General features: G+C 36.3%; 1 protein-coding gene across 5 annotated transcripts in view; it reads left to right on the top strand.

Annotated features, from left to right (window-relative positions):
• Positions 1-12,828, top strand: part of UGGT2 (UDP-glucose glycoprotein glucosyltransferase 2) — an 80,185-nt gene that overhangs the window by 6,269 nt on the left and 61,088 nt on the right. For 3 of the 5 annotated variants that reach the window (XM_020583613.2, XM_020583615.2, XM_039557423.1), the window contains exons 3-7: positions 3,904-4,034; positions 5,144-5,256; positions 9,355-9,529; positions 11,490-11,589; positions 12,650-12,731. In XM_020583613.2, the coding sequence (XP_020439202.2) occupies positions 3,904-4,034; positions 5,144-5,256; positions 9,355-9,529; positions 11,490-11,589; positions 12,650-12,731 (601 nt within the window). Of the gene's footprint in view, positions 1-3,903; positions 4,035-5,143; positions 5,257-9,354; positions 9,530-10,601; positions 10,628-11,489; positions 11,590-12,649; positions 12,732-12,828 lie in introns of those variants that run through there. The other 2 variants (XM_010394063.4, XM_020583614.2) reach the window with 2 other exon arrangements.

The following is a 12,828-nucleotide window of genomic DNA, read 5'->3' as shown; positions in this document are numbered from 1 at the left end:
TCAGTTTATATATTGAATTTTCAGCAGCCTCATAAATATATATTAAAAACCAAAACAAAACCAACACACAAACATATTTTCTCTTTGGAAACAATTTTCTCTGAAAAAAATGCAACAGTATATTTCATGTAAACAACAATCATGCAAATTATTTGTTGCAATCTAGAAGACTACAGATTATTCAGAACTAAATTAGACAAGTATTTTTTATGTGTATATAAACCTTAAAGATTCAAAAGGAATCAGTTTCACAAACATGGCATTTCTATACGAATAATGCAATAAAATAAAGTATTCCCTCTTTACTGGCATCTTATTTGAATGGCATAGAGATTTGACTGGCCAGTGATTGCCTGAACTGCTGTTACCGGGGATCTCTAATTTGCTAGCTGATCTGTGGATCCAGACATACGTAGCTATGCAGTTGGAACAATCCTCATACTTCCATCCCACAAAAAAATTATTCCAGCACACTGTGTTCTTCTGATTAATTATGTCCCTTATATTTATTCTCCCTACCTCCTGTGCCTTAGTATTTTGAATTCTGTTGTGGGTTACCAGCATATATTCAGATTAATTTTGTGCTGTGTGTGCATGAGGTCTGAGGAGCTGTGCTGTAATACTTTCTTATCTTTGGTGACTGCCATGGTAGTCTCTTTTAATTATTTTTAACTTACCTGTGATAAAAGATACTGCTGTAAATTGTGGATAGTAAATGTCAACATTTAAATGTGAGTCTGCTTAGCTGGCTGTTCATTTCTTGCTGTAGTCAATCTGATCAATTTGGCTACAGGAGCTGGGAGAGCTTTTCAGCTGACAAATTAAGGCATCTTCAGAGTGAGCTTTTCAGGTTTTGTTGCCTGCTAGGCTGTATTTCTCATGGCTAGGATGAAAGTTCACAGATATAAAGCTCATACATGTGCATTCAGATGTCTGGAGCTGTAGCCTGTTAACATGATCTCTTCTACTTACTTTTAAATTTATGTTTTTAATGATTTAGTGGTAATGTGCTGTCATGCAGGATTTTATAACCAGAAAAATCTGGTTCTTCATGATTGCCTGTAATGCCCTAAGAAACTTATTATGACTTCTACTCTTTTGGCAAGGTTAAAATGAACTTGGAGGGCAAGTAGTTACCAAATATCAAGGATTCAATACTATGTGAAAATAATTTGCAAAGCTCAAGCCATAGTTTTGATTAATTAAAATTAGCTCAATTGGTTAGAGCATGGTGTGCTAATAACGCCAAGGTCACAGGTTCAATCCATGTGCAGGCCTTAAGAGTTCACTTAAGTCCACTGTAGTGTTGAACTTGAGGATTCTTGTGGGTTCCTTCCATCTCAGAATATTCTCTGTATGTAATAAACTCTAAAAATTGGTTTTGCATTTAGTGGCTCATATAGCATTTGACATGGATTCATGTATCTCGGTGAAGTTTAAAGCACAGTTGTATTCTAAGTGAAGCCAACAGTGTTAATAGAAGTTGAAGTAGTGGGAGTGAATCATGATTTGGTAAATATATCCTTGTCAATGTTGTACAGTCATTTTTGAAGGCAGACAAAAAAACTTTTTTTTTTTTTTTTTTTACTTATTAAAATCATCGTTGTCATAATAACCTTCCAGGAAAAAAATGTCAGCTGTTTTAAATACAGCAGTGAAAGCATAGATGAAAATTGTAAGCCAAAAAATTTACAGACTTGTGGTAAAAATATTTTGAGGCAGAACTTTTAGAATCATATATTTAATGGCTCTTTGTTGTCTTCAATAGGATGTTATTTGGGGCTGAGTGGGGAGGCAGAAATTCCAGATTTAATTTTTTTTGTGGAGATAATTTCAAGAAAATTTAAAAATATAGTTATTGAAAAAAAGTTTCAATCTGGAAGGATTTGTTGCTTCCAAAGTTTTATATTCACTGTTTTCAACATGTGAAGCCAAATTTAACTCATTTAGAATCACAAAATCATTAAGGTTGGAAAAGACCTTGGAGGCTGAGTACAACCTTAGACCAATTGCCACTCTGCCAATTAAACCATAGCACCAAGTGCCCCGCCCAGCCATGTCTTGAACAGCTCCAAGGGTGGTGACTGCACCATCTCCCTGGGCAGCCCATTTTTATGGTCCACCACCCTTTCAGTGAAAGAATTCTTCCTGATGTCCAACCTGAACCTCCCCTCGCACAGCTTAAGGCCAATTCCTCTTGTCCTGTCAATACTTGGCAGGGAGAAGAGGCTGACCCCCACCTGGCTACGTCCTCCTTTCAGGTGGTTGCAGAGCGTGGTAAGATCTCTGTTGAGCCTCCTCTTCTGCAGGCTAAACACCCCCAGCTCCCTCATCTGCTCCTCACAGGATATGTGCTCTAGAGCCTTCACCAGCTTTGTTGCCATTTGGGTTCTGCCAGGGCTATGTGTGGGTGTAGAGAACATAGGTTTTTCATCGATTGAATTGAATGTAAGACAGTAACAATTATATGTCATGGATTAACTGCAGCCGGCAACTAAATAGCACATGCCCACGCTCTGTCCTCTCCAGTGGGATGAGGAAGAGCATTAGGAAAAGGTAAAACCTGTGAGTTGAGATAAAAACCATTAATACTTGAAATAAAGTGAAATATAATGATAATAACAGGAAAAAGAGAGAGAGGAATAAAAGTTCTCTCAAGTGATGCATAATATAATTGCTCATCACCCACTGACCGATGGCCAGCCTGTCCTCAAGGAGAGATTGACAACTCCCAGCCAACACTCCAGTTTATATACTGAGCATGACATTTCATGGTATGGAATGACCCTTTGGCCAGTTCAGGTCAGCTTCTCCTGGCCATGCTCCCTCCCAGCTTCTTGTGCACGTTCTCACTGGCTGAGCATGGGAAACTGAAAAGTCCTTGACTTAGGGTAAGCACTACCTAGGCACAACTAAAACTTCAGTGTGTTATCACCGTTCTGCTCTCCTTGAATCCAAAACACAGCACTGTACCAGCTACTAGGTAGAAAATTAACTCTACCCCTGCTGAAATGAGGACATCATGTAGAATTCATGAGGAGGAGCTTTTATAAACTTACACACTTCCCTAATATTAGGGTTTTTTTCTAGTGAATTACAGCAAACTCAGCCTTTCTAAATAATGAGTTTTAAGGAGGAGAAGGCAGAAAGGAGATACTAGAGGCTTTAAGAGCAAAAGAAGATTTTTTTTTTTTTTTTTTACAACCACGACAGGGTTGTAAAGAGGAAAATGAGAGGATAGGAGCTGCTTAGTTATGAAAATTGAATATGCCTCTAGAATGAGAATTGAAGGTTAATTATTTCCAACCAATGTTCTCAATATATTATCACTTCTGTCATTCCCAGCCACCATCCACCTACTTTCTTAGTCAGAGTCCTAATTTTGACCTTGAAAATACAGGGTATGCAGGGAGAGGGGGGAAGCTACTTCACGTGTTCCATCCATTCTCATACTCTTGTTTATCATGTATTTTTAAGGAAGAAGTAGAATACGTGAGAGTAGCCCAAAGAATGACACCTTTAGAAGATTTTTATTTATGTAAATTGCATGACTGGAGGGTTTCCAAGCTAAATGTGAGTAAATTATTTGTAAAATAATGCTCCATTCAGGACTTTCCGTATAGGTTTTTCAAGAGACATTATTGTTGAGTGGGTTTTTATATTGCTGAAAATAATTTAGATATTAATTAGTGCTATTGAACTCTCTTCTGTTGTTTTTATGTTATTTAGGCCTCTGGATTCATAGGAAAGGGAACAGTTACTGGTGGACAACACTGAAGACTTTCGAATGGCAAGCAGCACTGGCATTAGTGCTTGTCTATTATATAGTGCAGATAGATATGTCACATCATTTAGGGCTAAATACTAAAAGTTTGTCTTTTTTGTTTTTTCTGTCTTCAACAGATTCAGAGTACTCCTATTACAACTTAATCTTGAAGAAAGCAGGACAATTTTTATCCAATTTGCAAATCAATCTATTGAAGTTTGCACTTTCCATACGGGCTTATTCTCCAACTGTTCAGATGTTTCAGCAGGTGACAGTATTGCCTGATATATTTGGTACATGATTGAATGAGGTATTTTGGCTAAACGATGTTCATTGTTAGAGTTCAGTAAAATATATGCCAATATTATTTGGAATCAAACATGATGAAGGTGATGCTTTATAAGCTGGTTATATTGACAGGAACAAATATTCATATTCAGTTATAAGGCTAGCATTCCTTTCAGGGTAGAGTTTTTTTGCAATTGTTCATTTTTTAAAATTCAGGTCATGGGGATTTTTTTGCATTGCTTCAAATAATCCTGTGGGAATTCAGACATTCCCAGAGTAGGACATTTCCTGTAGCTTTAAGTAATTGATATTTGTTATTTAGTGGATTTCTCATCTTTCTAATTGTTTTAGTATTTGAAAAGTTGAAAAATAGAAAAATCTGCTTTATTAATGAAAAAGTGAGTGGACATAAATTCATTGTGCCTCTAAACCTAAAACTGCTACTCCTCCTTTAGCAATGCCACCTTTAAGATAAAGTGAGAAACCCATGTTTCTGAAACGTAATAAGCTATAATAAAATTAGGGAGTTTTGCAGGTGTTCTCTGGAGGAATATCATACTCTCAGACTCTTTTTGTTTTTATCTTTCAGCTGGTGAATCCAGAGTCACTGACATGCAGTCACAATTCCCACTTCATACTGGAATAGCTGAGTAGAGCTTAAAAAAAAAGGGCAGGAGATGGGAAAGAGAGAGAATCAAAAATTGACGTTACTTGTTTGGGATTTGTTGGTTTAGAAGTTTAATCTTTGTATGTTAACGTGATTGCTGATAGCAACTAAAGTTAAAAATATCTCAAAGTACAGGCTGTGATTTCAGCTTGTGGAGGAGATTTCTCAGTCCTGTCTTTACAGAACATAAATATACTTTCATTTTCTGGAGTATGACTGCATTTAATAGACTCCATCTCACAAAGAGCATAGGGTCTTAATCTTTTAATATTTTTCTTCCCTCCCCCGCCACGTACCCAATTTTGAATGGGCTTAATTAGAAACACAACTTAATGGCAGCTGTTATTTTAATCAAAGGGATGTGAGTTTAAGTTGAAGTGCAATCAAAGCATTCTGGTTGAGTATAATTGTTGAAATATTAGATTGCAGCTGATGAACCTCCACCAGAAGGCTGCAGTGCATTTGTGGTTATCCATGAGAAGCACACCTGTAAGACTAATGAAATAAAAAAGCTGCTGAAGAAGGCTACTAAGAGGTAAATACAATGATCTGGTTTAGCAGGAAAAATAGATTACTAAAGAGCTTAGTATTATGAATTCATCAATTATGAGTCAAAGTAGGTTTTAAAATAAAATCATAGAGCTTTGGTCCCCTAATCACATGGACAATTTTGTACTTTTTCCTGTTTTTTTGGTGTGGTTTGTTTTTTTTTTTTAACATGGGATAGTCAAGTTTAAGTTACAGTGTACTTTCTATACAAAGTTTCAGTGTCACACGTCTGACGTGGTACTCTGCTGACAGATTCTGTAGTCAGTGTCACTGCACGTGAGTTTTTCTGGGTTGCAAGGGCTTGGCACATGAGTAGAAGAGGAGTCTACCTCAGCTGGCATAACCTTTCCTCACCGTGTGTTAGACTTTGTACCTATCAACTCTTTCCACAGGTTTTGTCCTGTGGTAACTAGCATCAGTCCAGAGTTCATTTGAGCTCTGAAGTAAAATACATAGAACCTATCGAAACAACAGTAACAGTATAATGAAAGCATAATGTTTAATCTCTCTTTTTAAAAAAGATATTATTTTGTGGGTTTCTTTAAGACCTGTGTGTAATTTTTGTTTTCTTTCCTCCCCCCCCGCCCCACGCCATGGTCACCATAATATACATTAGTGTCCATACCCTCAGGCACTTCATGGAGACATGCAGAGCAGAAAGATGATTTAGTAGGGTATATTTCTTTGATTTTGCTTTCTGTCAAATATAAATTGCGGGGAAAAACAATGAAAACCTATAAATTTGTCTCTTTGGGGTTGGTCGCTTCTGAAAATAATTTTGTGTTCTACATGTATGATTTGTGGTGTCTTCTAAGTCCATTGATACAATTACCTACTAAATAATTTTCTTTTGCTTATTCAATAGCCAAGCTTTCTGTAAAAGCATCTCACTGTCTAGTTCACAGTTTCCCATTTTTAACTATTACATTCTTCTAACAAATATCTCTTATTTTCTTAGGTAAAAGCCAAAATATAGTACAAATAATTAAAAATGTTGTTAAATTCTTGTGGCCATATATTAAGGCATCATGAGACCTTAACATTTTATTGCAATGTCTGAATATAGTAATCTTTTAAAGCAGTTAACTAGACCCAGCACATTCTCCTTTCTGGAGATATTATTCCCAAATGTACAAGATTCTGGAAAATCACAATACTAAACAATAGAATCCTGAATTATTCAGATTTGAGATAGTTAGACTTCTAGAAATTATTAAGAACTTGCAATAAAACAGAAGTTTCTTTTATTTGATTTGTCTTCTATTTTCAACAGCTTTGCATGCACCAGTCATATCACAACCTTCAGAGCTGCAGGGACAAAATCTTGATAAATTTTCCCTCCTTTTCCCCACCCCAAAAGTAGTTGTATCACTCAAATACTTAGAATACCTGGAGCTAGACTATGAGCAAAACATGTTCACCTTCACATGTCCAGGTAGTCTTTTCCACTTGTACTCTTGTACACTTGTTCCATTTGTACTCTGGGTAGCAGATGCTTTTCACCTATGCTGGTGATATTTAGGCTAGGTGATAAAGATAGGGCTGTGCTCCTGTTCCTTTTTTTTTACAGGGTGAACAAATGATATATGGGACAGTGTGCCATCTTGCAGGTGATTGCTCTAAACCAGTCATTCTTTTTCTGTCTTTTCATAGAAGAGATCTTTTTGATTTATTGATTCTTTTTTTAATTTCAGAGTATTTTCCTTTGTGTTCCATTCTCTGTCTTCTGTCTGTCATGACTCTTCCAATTAAGCCCGGCCAATTTAAGCTGTGCTTTCAGTTGTTCACCATATTTGGATGAGGATGCTAGAAATGTTCTGATTTTAGGGACTGATAGTTTCAAATCTCACTGGAAGAGGAAGAAGAGACTGCAGCATTCTTTTGCATGGATTCATCATCTCAACCCCAGATTCAGGAAGTCTCAGGCTCTTTGGACTAAGGAGAGCCCAAATATTCTGCATGTCAAGGTTAAGGTTTTGCTTTTTTTTTTCCCAGTCCTTTATGCAGCAGTGACTGTGATTTTGTCTTTTGCACTTTCAGCCACGTTGCAATGGACTGTGTGGTTCTAATTGGAAGTATTTTGTGTGGAGCTGCAATGGCTCCAGAACTCAAGGGCTCTGGATGTGTCAAAGTACTTGTGGTTAAATGATTGGGATTGCTTATCTTGCTAACTGTCCAAAACACAACACTAAGATTTCTGGGACTATCGCTGTGAAGAGCAGAAGCATTAAATGGAGCCACATTTTGCTGAAAACAATCAGTATCTTACATTTGTCAGTACATGTTTGCTGTCTTTTATCACATTGCTTCTGCATCCTATCCTGACAATTATCTAGACAAGCATACAGTTGCCTGTACTACCCTAGTGAGTGATAAGCAAGTGCTGAACTCCACATCTGTGTCATTTTTTTATCTTTTTGTCTGCCCAGCTGTTCTTCCTTGTCTTTCAGGCAGCCTTCTTATGAGCATCTCTTATGGCAGGAAATAATTAGCTTTCAGTTCTAAGAGCAGGAGAATCAATTCCTTGTCACTACTATTCAGTGTTGAAGAGAAACAGAGAGCAGAGGCTTATCTTGGATTTACAAAGGCTGAACACTTTAATTCTGAACCCAAGGTCATTAGAAGAGCTCTATGCAGTGTTACTTCACTGCAGCATTCAATATTTTTATGAAGCATGTTCACTGTGATTTGAAATTCTTCCTTTGAGACTGTCACTGTTCAATCATAGCAGTACTCAGTCATCACCTTGGTTGGTTGGTAGAAGTGGTTAGTTAGGAAGAGAGAAGCTCCCTTGATTTAGGTTTTCCTCTCTCTACATGACTGTGGCAGCTCTTGTCTCTCTGGCTATGAGAAGGAAGTTGTTCAAGTCACATCTCACACGTATGCTTTTATTGGGGCAAATCTGGATCAGTTCTTTCACAGAGCTTACTCATTCAAGAGTGGTTTCAGACTCCCAGATCTCACCTATTTGCTCTGCCTTGTCCTGTGACAGCAGTGGGACAGCTTGCCTGATATTTCTGTGACACCTGGCTACATGCACCCAAGTTAATTCTTAAACTGGGCCCCTCCTTTTATTCTGCCTTACAGATGAGGTCCTTGATTGCATACCTACCAAACTTACACAGGACATTGGTGTTAAAACCCTGAGTAACCTCATAGAAATTGCTCCTGCTTGAAGTGAGGGTTTGCAGCACATTACCTCCAAAGGTTACCTTTGCAGTGTAAATTATTCTATGTTTTTTTATATTGAAGATATTCCTAAGATTTGCATGACAGAAACTGTGGCGTTCTGCTCACACCTTTCCAGTATGGCTCTTCAGTGAGTGTCTACTACACAGTTCTGTACTGTGTGTTGTATTAGAGTTTCCTAACTTGCCTTGGGAATGCTTGGAGAGAGTTTGCTGGTCTTCTGACTGTCTGTGCAAAGGCAACTTTGAAAAAGTGTGCTCATCAATAATTAGTACCTTGAGTGTATTACTCAATCATATCCTCTGTTACTTCTCCATCTTTCCCAGGTTTTATTCAAAAGATGTTTTTAGTCATCTAAGAAATCATTGCAGTGTAGCTTTTCTAGTCATGATTTTCAGTTAGGAGGGTAGGTAGGCAGTCAAAATTTGCAAAATTAGCTGAATTAACAGAGCTCAGTGGTGTCACAGTAGTACAAAACAGTTAGCTTCCAGGTGTGTTACCAGCTTTCTCAAACTTCACAGAATCTCCCTCTGCTACTGTTCCTCCCTGATTGCTCTGTGCATCTCTAACAGATGTAATGTATCACTCAAATGAAAGCTTCGAGCTGTTACTGATGCACAAAATCTCCAAGTGCTATGCTTTTTATATGCTTTGTGTTGTGATTTAATAAAATACAATTATTTATAGTTGATGCTGATTTTTCAGTTTCTTATACATGAGTTTGTTGTTCTGGGTTTGTGAGCAATCATGATTTTTTGTGATGATTTTAACATGGCTTCTATACTTTTAGCATATAAACATTTACTAGTTTTTTCAATTATGAAGTAGAAAAACTGCCACTGTTTTAATTAATTTTCTGACTTTATACTATCACAATTATTTGTTTTAAAACCAGACCCAGGCCATATCTTTTCAAGGTAGACCATAAATTCCCAACTCTTAAAGAGGATGGCCCAGTGGTTATTCTGTATGCAGAAATGGGTACAAAAGACTTTGTCAAATTCCACAAGATTTTATCTGAGAAGGCACAAAAGGAGGAAATTGTTTATGTTCTCCGGCATTATGTTCAGGTATGCGTTTCAAATCAACATTGTTTCTGTAAACAGTTAGTATTCTGTCTTTGCTTTGCTTGCTTTTTGACAATACACATTTTCTACATTAATTTTTGCATTTGCCTAAATTATGTGCAATACATTTTCTAATGTTAAAACTTTCTAGGTAAATAATTCATCTAATACAAACTGTGAAGGCGGGAAAGCATGATAATGTTACCAATCCTGCATGCAAGCACTGATTGCATCACTGATCTTGAAATACCTCCTTTTTGGTTATATGTCTGGATTTTGTACAGTGTACGAAGATCTTGGTGAATCTTGGTGCAGCAGGCTGAACATAGTAACTAGAATTAGAAAAATGGAAAGTAGAATAGAGAATCAAATTGAGAAATTACCAATTATATTTTTACATATTCTCAGTGTAATCTCATATGTTCATTCAGATACAGCAGTGTGGGCTATCACGGCCGGCATCATTGACCAGTTTTAAAATGTTTGTGTTCCATGGTGTGACTATTTGAAACACAGTGTTTCTGAATTCTTTTCTTCACTTACTCTTCTCCCTGAAACAAAACAAGAAAAATACCAGTATATGGAACTATATTTCCCCAGTTTTGATTTTTGGAAGGGTTTTGTGATTTATATTCAAAGTACAGCTCTTAAACAGTGTGACTAATCTGAGAATAATCTGATGGAGTGAGAGGTTGCTGCAATATATGTAGACCAGGCATTTCAGGGAGATGAGATACATAGTTTGCAGATGACTTCGAGTTGTTTGCTCACAGTAATGAAGTAGAGAATTTGAGGAAACCAGTCTTGAATTCTAAGTTGTATGGGATATAATTTTTATTAAACTTTGTTCTTTTATGCTTTTTTATTTCAGTCAAATGCCTACTTGCATATTAAATGTCTCATTGCTCTGCTTGGCTTATGCATCATGGTCCCTCAAAATGCGTGTTGTCTTCTTGCCTGCACCTTTTCTCTCTTCAGACCTCTCTTCCCTTTTCTTCCTTCCTCACAACCTCCATTTTTGTTCTTTGGTTCCCACTGAGATGGATTTTCCCTCCTTTTTTACATTAAATTCCAGAAGAGGGAGCATTGATAACAGAAGAGGTACGGTCATTCTGCTGTCTCTTTTTTTTTTTTTTGCCAATGTCACTGAGACTACTTATAGAGTGCTCTCTGCTCCCTCTGTCTTGAGATTTGCTAAGAGGATGGACAGAGAAGCCCCCAGCCTTGGGTTTTCACTCATGGGCTGGAGGATTCTCAGTACACAATGATTCTTAGAAATTGCGAGCTAAAGCTTTCAAGAAATTGCTGCTGTGCATGTGCAAATTGCATTTTGGAAAGGGGATTTTCATACATTTGGGGCAAATTAGGGCATGTATACAGAAATAAGTATGCTTTGTGTAATTATACTATTGAATGTCAAATTTCCGCTTCAAAGTTAGAAGTAGTTGTTGTTTGTTTTTAGTAAGTGGCAACCTGTTTTTAGCAGTGATACTTTAATACATTTTCTTAATACTTCTTGCAGAAAGTGATTAATTGTTTTATCAAAACTTTTTTAAAGAATAAGTCTGATGCAAAAAGAGAGAATTTCCTCTTAACATCCTGGAAGTCTGGCAAGATTAAAAAGAAATGAGTAACAGTTTAAAATGTGAGTTGGAAGGCATCAATAATTGTATAGGGTGCTATGAACTCTGGCTGTTCTAGTCCCTCTTCTAGTATTGTGTAAAAGGACTACAATTTTGACCAGCCTTTCTGTGATTTGCAGGAGATAAAGGACATCGGCACATTTTGTTACATGCCTTCTCAGTGGACTGTCAGTATGCCTTGCACTTTGAATTGAGAGATGAATTTAAGTAATGACTTAAATGTCATAACATTTTAAAGTTACAATATTAGATATTGTTAATCTCCTTTAAATACATTTGTTAAGTTATGTTTTTTCTTCTGTTAAAATAATATCATCAAGCAGAAACCAAATTCCCGGAAAATGTATTTGTCTGGATATGGTGTGGAACTTGCAATAAAGAGTACAGAATATAAAGCAGTAGATGACACACAGATTAAAGGTATGTGGATTTTTTAATTGATTTGATACCTCACTGGAAATGGTATTAAAATGTGTTAAAATCTTTAGCTTGTAGAATCTTCAGTCATTAGTGTTTTGAAGGCTATACTTAATTTGTTTCTACAGAAGGAAATCTCAGGTATTAGGAAATAAGAAAGTAAAATATATGTGAACATTTGTAAAGATCTGTGCTTAGGATACAGTCCACTTTCCTAACCTCTAATTGTTGTTTTCTGTGGGTCTTCAAAACACAACCCAGTCTTCTTCCTTTCAGTAATTTTAAGATTAACCTTTGTACTTCTATTACTTTATGATTGTTGGCATCTCTCATATACTAATAACTACAGTATCTACACATTCATGTTTCAGAGCTGAGAGGTTTTTTTCTGAATTTCTGTGGAAATCCTTTCACAATCCTCTGTAGGAAAGATGTGATGTACCATAGAATTTGGACTGGTGCATGTTACAATATATTGAAATGAGACATTTACTACAGAAAGTGGTAACTACAGCATGGTGACACAGAGAAATTACTTTGCAGGGACATTTACAAGGTAAAAGGAAAATTAACTCTCTTTGGTAAGACTAAGGTTTAATGACCTTTGAGTCGTGTCAAAATATAGTTTAGTTTTTTTAAAGGGGAAGAAACTGATCCCTGACTTACATCAAATGCCAGCTGGAGATTCAAGTGCTTTAAGGTCATCAGGGTTTTCAGGTGTAAATTTGGTAGTAGTTGACTGATAAGAGTTATACCTTACCACTTAATCAAACTGAGAAATGGCTATTTTGGGAAGTGAACTGTTTAACCACATCTATTTAATTTTATAAAAAAATTGTTACCACTCAATGAGTTATATTAAAAAATTAATTTTAATGTTGCAAAGTTCTGTAGAGTAATTAATTCTGATGCCAAAATATGTAAGTATAAATCTAATTAAAACTACATCTGGAAATGACAACTTTGTGATTGTATGCTTCTAGTAACTGTTTTATAATTCGTAAAAACATAATAAAGCAATAACTTTCTTGGCTTATATTGTCCACATGCACTATGTGTTCAGGAGCAAATGAGACAAAAGAAGAGGACGATGAGGAAGAGGAGGAGGAAAGTGATGTCCAAGGATTTCTCTTTGGCAAATTAAAGTGAGTTGATACAAGTTATAATTAATCTTTTACATTTGTTTCTGGAACCTGAACCAGTTGGGTTTTTTTAATAGAAGAATTGAGATTTATGTTGGAA

This window comes from Corvus cornix, chromosome 1 (assembly GCF_000738735.6).
Source record: "Corvus cornix cornix isolate S_Up_H32 chromosome 1, ASM73873v5, whole genome shotgun sequence".
Classification (NCBI taxonomy): Eukaryota; Metazoa; Chordata; class Aves; order Passeriformes; family Corvidae; genus Corvus; species Corvus cornix.
The sequence above is the reverse complement of the archived record's forward strand: the minus strand, read 5'-3'. Positions and strand labels throughout refer to the sequence as shown.